Below are 20,607 nucleotides of genomic sequence, written 5' to 3'. Positions count from 1 at the left end.
CCTTCACCTCTGCCTGCAGCTACTTTTAACCTCTTAGTCTGTGAATCCCTTCCAAGCTAGAAGTTTTCTGACTCACCTAACACTGCCTCGATAGCATCAGCAAACACTCTCGCACCCTTTCTATTTAAGATCCCATCTCTGTAAAAGCAGTCTCTACTGTTAACAAGCACAGACCATGCTGAAAAAAATTCCACCCAATGAGCCTTGCACAATCTCTCCAAGGCCAAATTGATTGACAAGGGTCTCATCATATACTCCCTCGTATTGTGTCTGGACAGAATTGTAGACACTTCCAAATTTAACCCTAACTCGTGCCTCTTTTTAAACATGTACTTGTTAAGTAAATCTGCAGATCTCCTACTCTTAATGTCATTGGTGTCAATGTGTACAACAATATCACTCTTTGAGCCCTTAAAAAATGATATCTGCTCCACAATATCATCAACTTTTGCCCCTGGCAGACATACCCTGGTCCTATTGCATCTACCCCTTTTACACAATATACAGTAGACACTCGATTTTCCAGGATAGATGGTAAAAACAAATTCCTGGATAATCCAAAAATACAGTAAGTTCCCAACATACATAAGAGATACGTTCTCAGACTTCTTATGTAAGTCGAGTTTTACGTAACTCAGGAATGACTAAAAAACTATTGCTACTATATCACTGATATGCCAAAACTACAAAAACCATGTATGATCCTCAGAAATATTGTAATAACCTGTCAGAAGAATGAAGAAAGATAGTTATATATTTTTAATTAGTTCAATTAAAAATTTTATCTGGGGACAGCAGAAGTAGCCACATAAGAAAAGAAAACATAAAAGAAAAAATGCATGTTATTGTACTGTAAAAACTGATTTGTATTTCATAGCCTTGGTTATTATAGTTGACCTCATTGGTGCCAATCGCTTCATCACTTCTCGTATTCCGTCTTTCCCCTTTATTGTTTTCATCGTTTCAGACAAATTTGAATTCAGACAAATCTGAATTTTGCGCGATATTTTTAATGTTTGGCCATTTTCATACATCTTTATTATTTTAATTTTCTGATCCAACTCGATCGCTTTCCTTTTTTTGATAGATTTACTAATACCGCTGTCACTTATTCGCTTAGTCGCCAACATGATAACGGTCAAAATGGAATTTCTGAAAAGAACTTCACAGGGTTAAGGCGAAAACTCACCATTATCACTCCATGCGAGCTCACATTTTACTAAAGCACATTTCTGGGGGTCACTGCCATAAAACAATAAAAACAATTTGAACTTTCTAGTTCATTGGGCTTTTCGGTTAGTGCAATTAATTATAAACGGGTAGTAAACTGGATCTTATTGCATTTGCAATAATACCAATAGCTGGAATTCTGTGAGTTGTTACATTATGGGAAATGTGTGTCCCCTTCATTTGAAATCTTCAGTCATATAAAAAAATTATAAATAACATAATGTAAGTCCGAAGCTACGTAAGTTGGGGACTCAACCTACGTAAAAAGTATGGCAATTGATAAAAAAACTTACCATGTACTGCTCGCGTGTCCAATGCGATGCTTCCCTTTATTTTTTAAAATGAAGCATATGGTTTGGTCACCAACATTATAATAGTTCTTTAGAGCTTTAACGGATGCACCATTTTCAAACTTTTGAATAATTTCAAGTTTTTGTTTAATTCTCTTGTTTGCCCATCATTCGCGCTATTTCTAAACAAAAAAAAAATAGTTAATAAAAAAAAATTCCGACATTCCTGACATAAATAAAGAAACAAAATTTGTCCTTTTGCGATGCGACAGAACACAATAATCGACGTGACGCACTAAAACAAACTAAACATTTGGTCTCTCTCTTTTTTTTTTTGAGAGACCAGCGGGTGTTGCAAGATGATAGGCACAATAATCTCCTAATGACAACTTATAATGCCACTTGTTGCTTATTTACAACTTACAAAACATCTGTTTATACCTATTCTAGTTATTACTTGAATTTTATGATTTCTCGTTGATTTTTTTTTTTTTTTTAATTTGGAGTCTCGGAGTGTCCTGGTTAATCCAATCCCGGTAAATTGAGAGTCGGCTCTATTACCTGTCTCCCTGACAACAGTCACCAACAATAACTAACTCCTTTGGGACCAGCGCATTCTGCTTTGAGTTGGGCAGCTGAGAGCTTGACGGACCCCCTCATATTAATTTCTTTGAGGGCATCTACCCTACACCCCAAGTACTCATAGCCACCCATCAGAACGCTGAGTTGACGCCTAATTTCTAGACACTCTCTGCACCTGGCAGACACAAAGATATCCTCCTTGGCTAGATCATGTTCTGTTCCAAAGAATGAATTTGGCAAACATTTCACAAGTTGCAAATTTTTTCAGCCTGTGATGCATTGGAGAATCACTCCCCCCCCCCCACCCAGTTCTCCGCCGAGTCACAGCACTCCTGCAAATTTATGCCCGTTGCTTTGCTGCTCCAGTCTGGGGCATGATATTTAAAATTAATAAGATCAATAAATTTAATTAATTGATTGTCAATACTATACTACCTAACAGAACCCTAAATGCAGTGATGCGTATTACGCTATATAATTTTACCTTAGAGTTACCTACTAACCACAATTAAAAATTTCAATTTCCGACCACTCTCTGTACGAGAACAATGGCTGCAAGATTCGAACGAAACAACGGTTTTATGTATATTAAATAGTAATCTACAAAAACTCTTTATCTAATTTTTTTAAATTGGATAGTTTTTTCTGTAAACCAGCGTAATTAGAACTACAGTCGGTCCTCGTATAACACGTGTTTACATTACACGAATTCGATCATACACGATTTATAAATAGGGGAATGTTATCTTATATAGCACCAACTGAATTTGCTTATGCACGATTCGCCTTTGTATTTACAAGAAATGGCAGTCAAATGCGGAATCACCCCAACCGAACGCAACACGATAGGAATGAAGAAGATTCTGAAAATGTATTTATGTTTTATTTCAGTGAAGGGGAAACACATTTCACCATAATAACGTAAAAACTAACACAATTCCAGCTATCGGTATAATCGCAAATGCAATTAGATGGAGTTTACTAACAGTTTATAACAGATTCCACTAGCAGAAACGCAACTGGAAATTGTTTTTATTGTTTTATGGTAGTAACCCCCAGAAATGTGCTTTAGCAAAATGTGAGGTGTTAATAGCATATCTCGGCCTTTACTGTGTTGTTTATTCAGTTGCTATACGCGCGCAGCTTTGTTTATGTGTATTAAGGGTGCCTCCTCGTTTTGTAATTGTGCTTTATTCCCTAAAAATGAGTAAAATGCTTAAAAGGTGTGAAAAGGAAGTGTCCTGGTGAAGACACTACAGATTCAGAGAGAAAAAGAAAAGCAATATCGATAAACAGAGGTGGACTGGATCAAAAATTCTTACCCGGGAAAATTTATAGTGGCCTCATACTACAGTTTATGGTCAAAATCACACCGGGATTTCCCGGGTAAGGCTTATGGCCAGTCCGCCTCTGTCGATAGAGAAAAAAAATATGAAATTGTGAAACGCTTTGAGCGAAATGAAAGACCATGTGATATTGCACATGCTACAGACCTAAATGAGGCAACGCCGAGAATTACAAAGAATGCGGAGAAAATAAAAACAACTTTCATAGCGGGAACAACTCAAAGTGTAATTAAAATCCATTAGATTAAGACACAAGAATTGGAAGAGATGGAACGGCTGTCATCTGTTTGGATAGAAAATCAAACAAAAAACAAGTTTGCTTATGATAGAAGCAAAAGCAGTAGCAATATTTTATTACGTAATAAAATACGTAAGCATTTTATTACGACTTACGTATTATAAAATACGTAAGTATTTTATTACGACTATTTTATTTAATATAATAAATTTTTTACGAATAAAATACGTATTTTATTCGTAAAAAATACTTTTTTATAATATAATAAAAATAAAATATTTTTTATTATTTATTGTATAATAAAAATAAAAAAATATATTATTTTTTATAACGATTAAAATTACCCAATTATTTATTGTATTTGGTAATGTTTTGGTTCCAAATGTGTGTTCAATCTTGGGTGGTCGGCACCTAACCCCACTTTTCCCATAGGGACTGTTCTTTATATTGCACGATTTTGCATTGCACGAGAGTTTCTAGGAACACAACTATCGTGCTATACGAGGACAGACTGTGTAAGGCTACTTATAAAGTACAATACAAAATAACAATTAGGTAAATAAAGTGGCAAACACATCGCTTTTTCGGAGTCTGTAATTTACAGCTGTAATTTTTAAAAAGTATCAGCACCCTATCTTTAAAAGTTGATGGCAAGTACCCAATAAGTTTGAGGGAGGCAGTCAGAGAATGTATTGAACCATTGAGGTTAATTAAAAGGGCATCATTGGACTCAGGAGAGATTCCTTTGGTTGGAGAAGTGCCAACGTATTACCATTAAATAAAAGGCAGTTTTAAGAGCAAAGTCGTTAACTACAAACCAGTTAGTCTGACTTCAGTGTAGGGAAAATCTTGAAGGAAATGATCAAGAGTGCAACCCAGGGGTTTTTGGTTAGAAAGAACATTCTGAAGGGCACACAACATGGTTTTGTTGAGGGAAAACCATGTTTAACTAAATTGGAAAGCTATTTTGACACAGTTACTCATGAGCAAGATGTAGGAAACAATTTTGATGTGGTTTATTTGGATTTTAGCAAAACTTTTGGCTCAGTCCCTGATGAGAGGTTATTGTATAAGCTGGAACATTTGGAATTACTGGAAATATTCTAAGACAGACTGCAGAGTGGCTGCAGGGTAGAAGGCAGTGATTAATGGATATTCATCAGATTGATGGAATGTCACAGTGGGAGACAAGTCACAGTAATTGCCCAAGGATCAGTTTTGGACCACTATTGTTTCTACAATGTTGACAAAGGTATAAAAGGCATGATGTCAAAATTTGCACAATGTAAAAATTGGTAGAGTCGTTAATGATCAGTGCCAAGATGACTTGAACCAGCTTCAAGAATGGTCAGAAATGTAGCAGCCATATTTAATGAAGCAAAATGTGATGTCTTACACTTGGGGGACAGCAACCCCAAAATAACTTATGCACTTGGTGAGGTTTGAATTAAAAACAAAAGAGGAAGACAGAGATCTGGGAGTTGTGATATGAGCAGATTAGTTCTCTGAGCAGTGTAAATACGGTGCCAGGAAAGCCCATGGTGTCCTAAGGATAATTTTTCAAATATCCTGTAGAAAGAGGGAGGTCATATCCCATTGTATAAGTGATTATGACCTGATTATATAAGACCACATTTGGAAATAATGGGTCCAAGTATAGAGATCTCATCTGGAAAAAAAAAAAAAAAACCCCTGTGCTTCTTGAAAGGATACAAAGACAGGCAACACACATGGTGTGATTGACAAAAGGGTGACTATACAAGAAAAGACTTCTACAGGGGAAGAGGTTTAGACTATACTGTAGGAAGTTTTCTTTAAGTAAGCAAGCAGTTGATTAGTGAAACAAGTTGCCTCCTTAGGCTAACAGTTTTAAAATATTCAAAGCTCAACTGGATAGTTACCTATGTTAGAAGGGAAGTGAATAATTTGTATTTTCTTATTTACTTTATATTTATTTATTTAATTTTTTGGTCAGTGCAACAAAAGTTTGGTTTGGTTTGGTTTGGTTTTTTTTTAAGGAGCATTAGCAACTAAGGCAATATTGCTCTGGGATATGCAGTAGTCATTCCCTGACCTTTCCGCATCCTCCAAATTTGGTGGTGACCGGCTCGAACCCGGGTCTAATCAAGAAGCGTGTGCTACGCACTGCTGCTCCTTCCCACCTGGCTACGGAGGCACCTTCAACAAAAGTCTGTGACTTCTTTGCACTACTTGGCTAATGTTAATACCAAAAATACATATTTGTACTAAGTACAGATATCCATTTCTGTGGCTCATATTCCAAGAAGCACAATATTAAAGCAAGCTTTAAGCCAACCAAGAAATTATCAGCATATAATAAATAAAAAACTGTTACAAACTATAGGCATAAAAGTAATATATTATGTGGTGGATTATAATTTTAAATGATAGCTTTAGTCAATACAAAATTAAAAACTGAAAAATTTAACTGTCTTAAAGAAATGACAACTTAAATCTACTAACCAAAATAAATATTTCTAACAAATACTATCATCTTTATATATTACATAAAAAAAGATAATACCCACCAATTCTGCTTCCTTTCAACATAGAACCATGTTCATTTTTAATGGCTTCCTGGGCAGAGTCTGAACGATCATATTGTACAAATGCAAAATTCCGTAAAATAGTTACACCTGAAAAATATAAAAAATATGCAGATGAAGTAAGTGTGTGTACGTGTGTGTGTAAATATATGATTTCCAATGTTCGAATTGGAAGAAAATATAAAATACTTGTCACCACACTTTAGCTGCACTATTCCTATACAAAGTAAAATGGCACTTACTACATTGCAACAAGCAAAAACATTCAGAAATGGTCAATCCATCAGAAGCTGTCGGATTAGTGATGGTAGACCTGTATTGAGTTGCCATTGATTCCACTTTGTGTACACTGAATATAAAATCTAGACACTGACTATATAGAACATCTGGAAAAGTTAAAATTCCATATAAGACATTCTAATTTACTAGCCTACTCTTATTTTTCTGAAGTTATTTTTTGACTGTGTTGAGTATATTGAACAACTGTTGTTCAATATACTCAACACAGTCATTAGGCCTACAGCACACTCCATTTTTGTTTTCTCAGTGCTTATGTCACACCACACTGACTCAACACTACACTGGCCACCCATGTCCACTTGATATGCTGTTTTAGATTTTATGTGCTTCTTAACTAAGAGCATAAACATCCCCTCTCCTATCCTGTCTATCTTTTTGCTTTCAAATTCTGAATCCCTTAAAGTGACATCATGTCTCTGATATCCTGAAAACTTCTGCATTTGATGATTCGATCAGTAGTTCAAATTCATAAATTTATTTACTCTGCTCCTAGCATTAAGGTACATACAAGTATACTTGCAAATGTTTTTACTTTTAGTAACCTTTTAATCTTTTAGTGCACATGTATTTGCTTGTTCCACAAGGATCCCCAGCAGTCTTTGAAATTCCCAACACCTTGCTTTCCATGCTGAGGCATGTTTTTACAAAAGCAGTGCAAGAATCACTTTCTCCTATTCTTGCAGCTACTATTAATCTATTAGGCTATGAATCCCCCCCACCAGTTTTCCGATTCACCTATCCTGCTCCTGTTAACAAAAACAGACCACTACGAGAAAAATTCTACCCTAAGCCTCGCAGTGTCTCTCTCAAGAGCCAAACTGATTTACAAGACTCTCATCATGTACTCCTTCACATCATGTCTGGGCAGAATTTCAGACACTTTCAATCCCAAATTATTCTATTTTATATTATAAATATTCTATTTTATATAAATAGAAAAACATATTTGGCTAAATGATTAGGGCTTGTTTGTTTGTTTGTTTATTTGTCTTAAGATTTTTTTGGTGCACCAGCATCTATGCCTATAATGTGCTAATTTTGTTTTGTTTTAGTTGTTGGCGCATCGGCTTCTGTGGCCATAATGCACCTCCCAAGGTTTTCGCAGTATTTTGATCCAAGCCTGAGGCAGGATTTGAACCCGCGACCTTTGGGTGCCAGGCAGGCACTTTACCCACCCGGCTAGCCCGGTCGGCAATGTGCTAATGAATAGGATACTAAAAACTATTGCTTTACTACAACTTAATATGGAAAGTAAACTAAAAAAAAAACAAAAAAAAACTTTAAATTTAAACATTTTTTTTTTTTTTTTTTTTTTTTTTTTTTTTTTTTTTAAATCTTAAAACACTGACCTGCAGCTCACCATCATTGCTGAGCATTTTGCTGAATTAATTTATGTTGCTGCCGGTTTTCAGACACATCAGCAACTTATGCTACCATCAGGTATTAGGTTTGTACAAGTGTGTGTGTTTCACAAGCTGATTTGCATGTGTGTTTCACAAGCTGATTTGCAAAAAAGTGACAAAACCACTAGACTGTTGAAACATCATACCCTGGTTAATGCCATTAACCACCCTATCTACCTTTATATTATACAGCAAACCTATCAGCATACATCAAACTTTTCATCAAGATATTCAAGTTTATTTAACCTAAAATTACCAGCAGATGACACATTATGCTTGTGCACTGGAGGCAGCATTCAGAAGGCTTGTTTGGTATCCATGCCATGTGGTTGACTATTCATCCACAACAAACCTACAATGGACCTCCCAGTGACTCTGCGGGTCCTCTAAATTAGCATTGCTGGGATTCATTGTCACAACTTAGGTTTCAGAATAACACTAAGGAATTCATTATGTCTGATCTGTACTGTGACCTGTATAAATTCAGAAGGGGGAATTCTGGTGATTGAGAAGTGCAGTTAGAACACACCAATTTAGCCAATGCATCAAGGCAAGAGATTTTGGCAACAGAAATTAACCTACAAAGGACAACTGTGTTGAAACCATATCTCTACACTCAAGGTAAAGGGAAGAGGCAATATACTGGCAGTATAAAAAAAATATAGAATAAAGAGAATAAACATAGGCTGGAAAATAAGTTTTGAACACTTTCTTGGAGAAACCATTGCGCAAAAGCCACATGTGCAGGATCTTGGGGGAGCAGTAACTGAACCCTTTGGAGATAAAAGGGGTGTAAGGAATCATCGTGGCAGACATGCTGTACACTGCAACGAGACACTCCTAAGGCAGAGGCAACGGCATGTGTACTGGTAGTAGGATTATTCTGGACGGCATTCAACACATTTTCTTCCATGGCGGGGGTTCACGTCGAACCTGGTCTGCCCGCACTACTCCTGTTACCTCTAAATGACGCTCAACGAATTTATGGAGAACGCTTCCCAGACCGACATGTACTGGACCACCATTTGTTTGCGCGTGTGCATCAAAATTTGTGAATTCGTTGAGCGGCTCGTCCACTGCCCTCTGCTAATCCATACACTAGGTGCATGTCTGCCATCTCACAGTTCGTATATCGATGCATGCTCTTCGTGCGGCAACTACTGCTTGGATGAGTAAACCAGAAATTTTCCCTCTCACGAACTGATGAACAGCGCCGTGTACCGACTTACGGTGAGGTTTCCAGTTATGGGTTCCTATGCGATTCACATTCCTTTAGATGTTACCTACCTCCCCTAAACGTTTGTACCAATATTTTTGAGACACCCTGTGTATGTGTGTGTGTGTATATATATATATATATATCCGATAATTCAAAATAAAACAAAATAAAAACATAAGCCAGTAGTATGGCAAAAATGTAGAGCGAAAATTAACATAAAAATAACGTGAAATAAAATTAACCAAACAGCAAAGGGAAAGTAAAGGTAATAAGACATAAACAGTAGCCAATTGTACCCTATATAATTTAGCACTTTAAATCCAATTAATAAAACCGATGTCAAATTTAAAATAATGCCAATTATAATATGATTTAGAGGTACCCCCCTCGAAGGTACCAGTTCCGAAAAACGTGAAATATCATCAGAAAGGGGGTTAAGAACTACTAAAAGAAAAACAAAAATATCAAAATAATAGACTGATCATTATGCCCCATATCGACAGAGGACCACAAGGCCAATAATGGTCATGGAATCGCTGCATTTCAATCACCATACAAATCGTCGCAAAGGCGAAAAGATCGAAGAACCCAACCACCCATTCCTCCTCCGATCGATCCACCAATGCAGAGGATTTGCATGGCGGTGGTCCTTATGCAGCGAGAAATAATTTATAGAACAGACAACACTCTAGATCAGAGCCACACCACTGACATAATGTAAGCTTAACCAGCTTATATAAAGGAAAGAAAGGAATAGATAGCGGCACAGGCGCTGCTTATTTAGCCTATCAACCCACTACTACCACTGATTTATATTTAAATAATGGCTTAAAGTTTAACATAAAATAAAATAAGAAAATAAATAAATTAAGCTGTCATTAGAGGAAGCATATTTTATTATAATTGGCATTATTTTAAATTTGACATCGGTTTTATTAATTGGATTTAAAGTGCTAAATTATATAGGGTACAATCGGCTACTGTTTATGTCTTATTACCTTTACTTTCCCTTTCCTGTTTGGTTTATTTTATTTCACGTTATTTTTATGTTAATTTTCGCTCTACATTTTTGCCATACTACTGGCTTATGTTTTTATTTTGTTTTATTTTGAATTATCGGATATATCTGGGCTTCATGTGGAGGATTTATACTATTTACTTTATCAACATATCGTAAGTACCATAAAAAAACATATGGTAAATACATGGTACTTACGATATGTTGATCTAATATGTATTCTTTTGTTGTGATAAATTTTGTGAAATTTTAAATAAAAACTGGGTACAATTCTGAAATGAAATTAACCATTTTTATTATTATTTCCCAGTCCTCTTGTGAGAAAAAAATTACATGAATTATATGGAGGGGAAGCCTGCCCCTTACTGCAGCCACTGCTTCTTTTATATTTCTGGGAGGAACTTAATAGTCAAGAGAAGAGATACATTTAAAGATATCAACTACCTTTCACATTAAAGGACTGCTGGAATAATCATACCCTCCACTATTAAGGATTTTTAATTTCCAAATATATATGAATTAATATGTATATTTTACACATGGGTTTGCAGGCAGCACTGTTGCATCGGGATGTTGCATACTTCCATATAGGATGCAAAAATTGTCATGCACCAAGTTGCCCTGATGCTGAAAATTTTTAGAGTGCACCTAGTTTTTCTGTAATATTCTTCTACAGTTTTTCCTATTTTTATACACAAAACATTTTGAAATTCATAACTTATCTGATGTCTTGTCACATGTCTGACGATATTTAACTGCTGACATATGACAGCAATTAACCTATCAGGTATGTTAAAAATATTTTGGCAACCAACTGCTGCCATCTCTTATCCTATTAATTATTTCTAATTAATTGTATTTTATAATTTATTGTAGCACCAAAATATATTTTAAAGGACAAAGATAAGATTGTGCCCATCTAGCATTTTTGTACAATTTGGCTTATAAAAGTCGAAATTAACTGCAATTTAGATCTAGAAGTTGATGAAACTGAATCAAGTAATACATAAAAATACAACCTGATTCAATTTCAAGAAGATAGTAATACACAACAAAGAAGTAACAATGAGGTTTTTTTTTTACTATTTTTATGATTTGTAAATACTTTTGTGATTTACGATTTTCACGATTTTAATTCTCATTGATTTTTTTAATAATCTCACTCCAATACTGGGAAACCAAGCTAAAAAAAAAAAATAAGAAAACAATATTTAAAATCATCATATGCAAAGTTTAATTTTCACAAATTTTAAAAATTTTGTAAAAACTTATCCCTCAGCAACATGATGTTATACCATGAATCTTTTTGAAGGAGCTGTCGTATGATAAAGAACAACAGAAAAATGGATGCAAATTGAGAATATAATTTAGATGATGGCAGTTGCACTTGCAGTACTACAGAGTAGACATGCAAATATCTACAAATTTACGTCACCTGGCTGGATCCTTTCTTGTAGCATGTAAAGAAACCAACTGGAGAGGCAGCCACTGGTTAGAATAAAAGCATATATACAAGAGTAGACATTACGCCTTTCATAAGTGAGTTTCGTGAATGTGAGAGGACATGAATACTGTATATATTATAGAAGCAGGCCCTATGAGCAAGATCTTTTCATGGAATTTTGTAATTTTATAAAAAATGTAAACTTTGTATAACAAGGCTTTGAAATATTTGTTTTTATTTTTACATAAAAAATGTAAAAGACGTTAAATGTAAAAATGTAAAGAGTGTTGGTTGAAGGGCATTCCTATAGTAAAGTATGAGAATTTCTCTTATATTTAACAATAAAAAATGTAAAATAAAACCTGTTATTACTTTTTTTTTTATGCAACAACATCCCCTACATCTATTTATGCATCAACTGATTAAATTTTATCAACTTCTGGATCTGAATTACAGAGAAATTATTCAAACTGGTGTCAATAACATGCTGGTTGGACACTGTAGGATTGGAAATGAGTGTGCTGGTCACATGAATCCAAACAATAAGAGGTCATGAACCAGTCGTGCATGGTATCCACTATGACCAATGGTGAGGTCTATCTGCAGATCTCAGGAGACATTGCATACCCTGCCAGGTTGCATTTTTTCCAGATAGAAATGGGATCTTTCAAGACAATGTCCATGTCATTAGGCACACAGGGGCGCCTCTGTAGCCAGGTGGGCAGGAGCAGCAGTGCGTAGCACACGCTTCTTGATTAGACCGGGGTTCGAGCCCGTGCCCACCAAATACGGAGGATAAGGAAAGGTCAGGGAATGACCACCGCATATCCCCGGAGCAATATGGCCTTAGTTGCTAATGCTCCTAAAAACCAAATAACAAAAAACAAACAACAAGGAACACAGTGAAGGTATCACCGATCTTGACTGGCCCCCAAATTCGCCTGGCCTCAATAAAAATTGAACGTCTGTGAAATGTTTTGGAACAGAAAGGGAAGCATGGACATGCAACTGTCATCTGTTCTGACAATGTAGAAAACATTGCAGATATCTATGGACATCTTCAGACATCTAGTGGAGTTAATGCCTAAGGGAATTGTGGTTGTTATCCATGCAAACAGTGGAGGAACATATTACATAGGTGGTCATAATTCAGTGATCACTGAGTGTACAACACACAATTATTAATTTACAACACTTTACAGGTAGGCTATATTGCAACTCAGTAAACATTATAAGCTAGCCATACCTAATCTCCATATTTGAGTACATGTGCAATGATTTTCTTCCACAACTGCTATCACACACTATTTAAAACTTTGTACCTGTTATGCAAGGTTCAACAGTCCCCATGACTATTTTAATCAAAAATTTCCACGTATGCCTACAGGCTAAATGCTGATTTTCTTCAATTATATTTATCTTTTGACACCTTAAATTAAAAAAAAAAAAAAACATCTTGTATTGCATGCCTTTCACAAATGGGCACACAAAAGAGTGCCCATTTGTTTTATAGGCAAATTCAAATTGAGAAAGGATGGTTGCAGGACAGACGTGTGGAAGTTTGCCTTCAGCTAGGAGGTGGTTGATGGTTGGAACAACCTTTCTTTCATCTGTTATTGTGGAAGTGGGTAGTTTTGAATAAATTCAATGAAGAACTAGAAAAATTCTTGGGGAGGCGGATTGACTGGTGAGGTGGGTACTTTTTTTTGGCTAATGCTATATAAGATTGCTTTCTTGTGTCATTTGCCACTACTAATACTTGTGTCATTTGCCACTACTAATACTAAGAGCAGAAAGTATAATGGGATGATAATAATCAGAATGGAGAGATCTGAAACTATTTTAGAAACTGGAAGCATTCAGTGAATTGTACTGAGTATAACAAGTGTTGTTATATCGAGTTCATTAATATAAGAGTTAGAAGAAAAATTAGGATGATAGTAAGTCAACTGTGGCTACAGATATAAGAGAAACATCAAGTTGTAAAAGAGGTGAGAGTATTGATAGAGAGAAGTTGCAGCAAATACCTTTGGCAAGAGACCAGAATGCTTAACTACCATTTGAACAAGAAGCAAGTTTTCTACTCTTAGCTTGCTCAAAGTCAAGTTTCAATCAATTAATTTTTCCAGTGAATTTGTCCAAAAATGAGTAACCTAAGCCAATATAGATCATAGAGAAAATAGTTATGGTAACTGAGATTGTGTTGTGGTTGAGGAACCTTATAATTAAGACTTACTTTTACTTTCAGTAAAATTAAGCGGAGACTGACAGATTGTAGTTGGAAACAGACATAACTGAGAATGGAAACGAGAACATGCTATTGTTATTTGGTTTTTTTTAGGAGCATTAGCAACTAAGGCCATATTGCTCCGGGATATGCGGTGGTCATTCCCTGATCTTTGACCTTTCCGCATCCTCCGTATTTGGTGACGAGAACATGTATATTTGTGAAATGAATGAAGTTTTTTGGGAGGTTTAGAACTTTTAGCATTAAATGTGTTCTAATTCATGGTGTATTTATTAGATTAATGAAATCTTATCCTTCATATAATACGGCCTCAAATAATGCTGTCCCCCACCAGGATGGAGTAGTATTTTCCTTGAGCTTACATGCTCAAGAAAAATACTACTCCATCCTGTGGCTCTTCAGAACTGTTCAGTCAGGGTTTTGTTTATAAGATTGTCACTGCTGTTTAGATTTAGTTGTCACAAGTATTTCCAAAGGTTTACCACAAAGAGATCTAAATTCAGCCCCCCCCCCAAACACACAACACCTGGAAAAATACCATCTCAAAGTCAGTATTGCCATGAGAATCTATTAAAATTCCAAACATGATTTAGAATAAGTTGTTATATTTCAAGCTTCCTTGGGCACGTTTCAGTTCCCAACAAAGGACCACTGTGCAACAATTCTTTCTGCTTTCATAATAGTCTAGTAGGTACTCACAGTGAAGCTGGAAAATATCCATTTTTTAATCTTCAGTAACATTGAGAGATCCAGGAAACTTTTTTTTTTTTAGAAGAAAATACAGTAGAGCATACATACAGAAATGCAAACATAACAGAAATGTTATGTTTGCATTTCTGTATGTATGTACCTTTTCTTGATGAGGAAGGGGTTTGTTACCCCAAAAGCTTCTTCATCGTATTAAAAACTTATTAAATTTATTTTAGTTACTGCTGGCTCTATTTTCTTCTTCTACCATGAAAACCAGTGTCATGGGCCCATTCTCTTTTATTCTTTTTTTTTTTTTTGTGTAAAATCAGTTCATTTTAATTTTTAGTTAAAAAAACTTGTTCACTGAATGGCACTACTAGATGATGAACTGGTTCTCCAGATGTGATAATATTTCTATTAAAGTTAAATAACATTTAATTTGACATTTTTGAAAATTCAGTTGGCAACTTAGTGTCTATGAATTCTGTTTGGAGACAGCAGACCTTCAAATGCTGTAAGAAAATGCACTTTGGTCTTGGCAATTCACAATGGAAAGTCTGGCAAACTGAGTTAACAACTTAAAAAATTTATTCATAAAATCATATAGCTTCTGCTATGCACTCATAGTTGCTGCTGCTATGAGTGCATTAAATATTTGAAGTTGTAACACTTCAATGGATCGTGTCAACACACAAATCATTTGTATAGTAGAATACTACACTAATGCTTTATTTTTACCACATATAAAACACTTAGACATCACTGCAAATGTAGCATAAAACTGATTACTTCATCAATCTGTTTTTGACATTCAAGAGGTATTGTCTCCATATGGAATAGCTCACTAGTCTATAATTTTGAGTGACAAGGAAGATGGTTTTTCTAATGTTAAAGAAAAGAGCATGTCAAGCATGCAACTGTAATAATTAATTAGCAATTGTGTGTTAAATATTATCAGTAGTTTTCTCTACATTACTCTTACTCCTCTGAATTCTGTACAGTCATACACTAAACAGCAATAAAAGTTTGAGACCCATTAATCCCATCATAGGAAAAAATTTTTTAATGCTGTCTAAAGCTCCCATGAAGACTGACAAAAGAATGGTGACCTTCATGACTTTTTATATCTGTGTCTAGCCTGCCCTTCTGGCATTCCTTTGAAGATGATGCTAGAGCAAAAGTGAGTGATCTCATCCCTAGCACCATCTCACACACACACACACAGAGAGAGAGAGAGAGAGAGAGAGAGAGAGAGAGAGAGAGAGAGAGAGAGAGAGAGAGAGAGAGAGATATGCATTACAGCACTACCATTGTTATAATTTTCTCTTTTGTTAGGAAGTCATAAAGGCCACCTGGTTTCGAGTCCCAGGCCATTAGGAAATATGAGATTAGTGTAATTAAAATGAGGAGCTACAAGCATAAGAGAGGCTGGAGATTTGCACTGTAGCCCAAAATGGCCCTTGAAATGATGCTGAATACAAATGATAAATCTCTAGAGGTGTCTAGACTAAGTTTACAAATTGCAATTCTGTGACCTATTGGAATGCAGGATTTGCTCTGTATAAAAAGGATTTGGTCCTTTGCACCACAGTGAAATTGACTGAACACTTTTTGTCATTAGCTAATTTTCGTTGCCCAGGAGTTGAGGTGATCAGTGGCCTGTAATTGTCTTTCAATGACACTGGTTCTGTGACTGGGAAAATAAGCTACTATCATCAACACAGAGGGCACTGTTCTGTGATGGAATTCACTTTGATGGCAAAAAACATAACATTTAAAACTGATCCTTGAAGTACTGTGGAAAAAAGGACAAAAGGAGGGTGGACCATACATGAACCTAGAAAGACTGAGGGGGTAAAAAGTTTTTAATAAAAATGGGAAAGTGACGTATGACTGAGCCCAATACCAAATCTCAAAGATCACACTTTTTTTCATACTGAAGAAAACTGACAGCAGGTGCTCTTGTTTTAGGAAAGTATCTGGGGGTGGACATTTCTAGTTTAATTAGGTGGTCCAGAGTGGTTCTGTTTCTTCAAAAGCTGAACTACATGATGGATAGGTCATTTTCTTCTAAATACCATATAAGACATGTTGACCTTTCTTTCCACCATTTTTCACAAATGGCTAGTCAAAGGCAATAAGACAATAGTTATGTAGGAAATTTAGGATCCTTTTCTAGTTAATTTTCTAAGGGACATTTGCCTTACCAGTCATCTGGAAACTGCTCTTCAAGAAAACTTCTGCTTCTGCAATACAGGAAGAGAAGATGATCCACATAGTTTGGTAAAAGGTGCTTAATCACTTCATAATGGATGTTATCTAGTCCAATTGCAAAGTCTGTAAAGCCAGCAGCTATTTTCAACTTTTGAATGGTAAATGGCCACTTGTATGGGTAAAAACCCTTTGATGTGAAATTAAGATGATTTTCAAATTAAGGTTTAATTTTCCAAAATGAAACCTTTGGGATCAAGAACTCTGGGGAATAAGTTGATGTTGCAGATAGATTAGAAAATGTTTCCTCAAGAGCACTGAATTTTGCACTTCAACCTACAACAGGGCAAGCATTACATTCAAGGTCTGATGAAGGGTGTGATGTGAATTTTCTTCATTTTCCATATTTTGTCCTATATAGAAGCCTTAGCATTCTCGTCAATTGGGTAATTTAAGATGTAAAGTGGCTTCAGGATTCCTTGTGGCTTTGACATCGAACACAGTATGCTTTGGCACATGCACATTTAAAGACTATGAAATTAGATGTGGTAGGACACCTTTGGAATATCTCCTAAGCTTTGCTTTGAGTCTTTTTTTGATCAGGTGTATTCTACATTCCCACATAGTTTTGGAAATGGTGAAAACTGAATAGAAGTTTTGGAATTGTAGTTACAGCTAAATGGACAATATTTTCTATGATGTATGTCACTGCATCATTAATAGGCTCCTGACTGGCTGTAGTGATGTCAAACTCTGCCATATGTTGGAAGGCAATCCAGTCAGTCTGATCAATCTTCTAAGATGATAACCTAAAAGGAAGCCAATGTCTCCCACAAAGTTATCATGAGAAATGAATGCTTCCATATGGGATCTGTTTCACTTGACAAATAGAGGAGGGGAATAGAGAGATCAATGGTAGTGAACATCTGGGTAGACTTGAGGAAGAAGATTTTAATTCCCACATTTAGAAAAGAGAGCTCAGTATCAGTGAGCACATGTTGTATGACACATTCCTTCTATTAATATCAGCATTTCCTGTGAAAAAGTGTGACAGGGTGGTGTTATGTACAGTAAAATCCTGAAGAAGACAGGGGAAAGCATCATCAAAGTTTGTCTAAGGGACGACAGTCCCAGGTGGCAAATAGATAGAGCAGAATGTTAATAAAACCCCACTGTAAGGTAGACTGCTACTATCTCTATACTTGCTGTAAGCAGAAAAGGGTGAAATTAGGTCTGATTGCCCATAAGGATAATAATACCATAAGCAAGGCTATCTTCCCCCCCCCCATCGTTATGAATGATACTGAGGCTATGCAGGATGGGGTCATTTTCCTTCAGTCATGTCTCCTATAAGTAAAAGCAAACTGGCTCTTCTTGCATAAGGGCTTTAATGTCTTCAATATTTTTCAAGAATCTGCAACAATTCCACTGTACGAATTTAGTATTATTTGGGCTTAGTGGATCCATCACTTGATATCCAAGGGATGAGGGCTTATTTATTTTTATTTTTTTTTTTTTATTCTTGTCTTGGATTTTTCATTTTTGAGAAGGAAGTATATGGTCACTACCTTATGTCCATTTCTTCTCCACAAAGAGTTCCAAAACTGATTTGTCAGGTACTGATTTTTAACTTCAAACTCCATTTTTTCTTGGATGTTGAGCTAACTACTTCATATCTACCTGAAGAAATCCAGCAGTTACAGAAATGCCAAAGAAATAATACAGAAAATCCAATCTACTGTTGGCTAATAATTAGTTTTTTTGTAACATTTTTTATTGCTGATTTCAGTATCGACAGAACATAAAGTAGTGATACTGGAGTGGCAGGTAAACAGGTTTTCTCTGTGGGTTTTTGAGAACTCAGTAAATAGCAAGCAATGGATATAAATTACTCTTTCAGTGCTATAGTCATTTCTGTGTGTATCCCAACAAAAATCTTCTTTGCAACTTCAGCATATGTTGGCTTATTGCTGTTTACTGGTTTCACCTTTTCTTCTCTTTTATTCAACTCTGTATGTTCAGCTCTTCATAAGCCAGCAGCAGGAGCACCCTAAATATTAATTAAGAACCTGAGGGGGCATAGATTCAAATTGAGGAAAGACAGTTGCAGAACAGATGTGCAGCAGTTTGCCTTTAGCCATTGGGTAGTTGATTGCTGGAACAGACTTTTTAACATTAGTAGAGGCATTTGATGCAAGAAAGCAAGCTTAAGCAGCATCAGCCAAAAAAAAAAAAAATAAATAAATAAATAAATAAAAAATAACCACTTCCACTTCACCCCTCTGTTCGTTCGAAATAACTGTCCAGCTTAGCCTTAAACTTATTCAGGCTATCAACCTCCACAACAAGGGATGGAAGTATGTTCCACCAACCAACCACCTGCTGGCTAAAGGCAAATTTCCTCACGTCTATCCTACATCTGTCTTTCCTCAATTTGAATTTATGCCCTCTCAGGTGATTATTCTGAGCAAGAGGAAGATTCCGATCAGCATTGAGCATGCTCAAACCATTCAAGGCTTTAGACACCTCTATCAGATCACCTCGCTGGTGCCTAGTCTCCAGACACTGTAATTTGCAAAACTTAAGCCTTTCTTCATAAGAGCACCCCTTTGTTCCATTCACTAATCTTGTTGCCCTTCTCTGTACTCATTCCAGCATCTCTACATCCTTCTTGAAATGAGGCCTCCAGACCTGTATACAGTACTCTAGGTGTGGTCTGACCATTGCCTTATACAAGGGAATAATCACCTCCTTATCCCTGCTAGAAAAATTCCTGTATATCATCGACAATACACCATGAGCTACTCTTGCAGCCCGTCTGCACTGGTCAGAAAACTTCATATCTGCCTGCACAAGCACCCCCAGGTCCCTTTCATTCTCTACCACTGTCAGTGTAGTACCACGGAGTTGATACGTTGCTCTGGGGTTGCTGTTTCCCATATGTAGTACATTACATTTGTCAATGTTAAACTTCATTTGCCACCTCTCAGCCCATCTGCTCAACCTTTCCAGATCCTGTTGCAGTAGCATAGTGTCATTAGTGTCCTTGACAACCCTGCCAACCTTCGTATAGTCTGCAAACTTGATTAAGCTTGATATACCATCATCAATATCATTTATAAATACAGAAAACAATAATGGACCCAACACTGAACCCTGAGGGACTCCACTAATAACATTAGTCCACGATGAGCAGTGTCCATTGATTACCACTCTCTGTCCTCTCCCCCTCTCAACCACCCCTTTATCCATAGCAGCAATTTGCCTCCAATGCCACACTGCTCCAATTTGTGCAGCAGTCTTCCATGTGCAACAGTATCAAAAGCCTTTCTAAGATCCAAGTATATAATATCAAAGTTATTCCCTGCATCCAGTTCTTTTGTGACTGCATCATAGTATCCAATCAAATTGGTCAGGCAAGACTTTCCCTTAACAAAACCATGCTATGTCTGAGCTATAACTGAAGTCTTGTCTAGATGATCCTGCAGTGCTTCTTTAACCAGTGCCTCCATTAATTTTCCAGGAACAGAAGTTAAACTAACAGGTCTATAATTACTTGTGTCGCCCTTTGATCCTCCTTTGTGAATTGGGGTCACATTTGCACATCTCCAGTCCATGGGTACTTCCCCTGAGTCCAAGGAAGCTCTCATAATTATGGCTAAGGGTTTGCTTACTTCCTTTGCTGCCTCCTTTAATATAACTGGATAGATCCCATCCACCCCAGGTGCCTTTTTGTATTTATCTTCAACAATTTCTCCTCCACTTTACTCTCAATTATTACAAGATTCTCTAGCTGACTGCCAGAGTTGAATACACATCTG

The 20,607-nt window shown here is 36.2% G+C and overlaps 1 protein-coding gene across 2 annotated transcripts in view; it reads right to left on the bottom strand.

Annotated features, from left to right (window-relative positions):
* The window catches only part of Neos (nuclear receptor coactivator protein neosin), a 199,167-nt gene that overhangs the window by 119,860 nt on the left and 58,700 nt on the right, over positions 1 to 20,607 (bottom strand). For both annotated transcript variants that reach the window (XM_090381134.1, XM_090381135.1), the window contains exon 4: positions 6,236 to 6,343. In XM_090381134.1, coding sequence (XP_090237260.1) covers positions 6,236 to 6,343 — 108 coding nt within the window. The remainder of the gene's footprint in view (positions 1 to 6,235; positions 6,344 to 20,607) is intronic.

The sequence above is a fragment of the Mastigoproctus giganteus genome, chromosome 9, assembly GCF_048544385.1.
Source record: "Mastigoproctus giganteus isolate SK-2022 chromosome 9, ASM4854438v1, whole genome shotgun sequence".
Lineage (NCBI taxonomy): Eukaryota > Metazoa > Arthropoda > Arachnida > Uropygi > Thelyphonidae > Mastigoproctus > Mastigoproctus giganteus.
The sequence above is the reverse complement of the archived record's forward strand: the minus strand, read 5'-3'. Positions and strand labels throughout refer to the sequence as shown.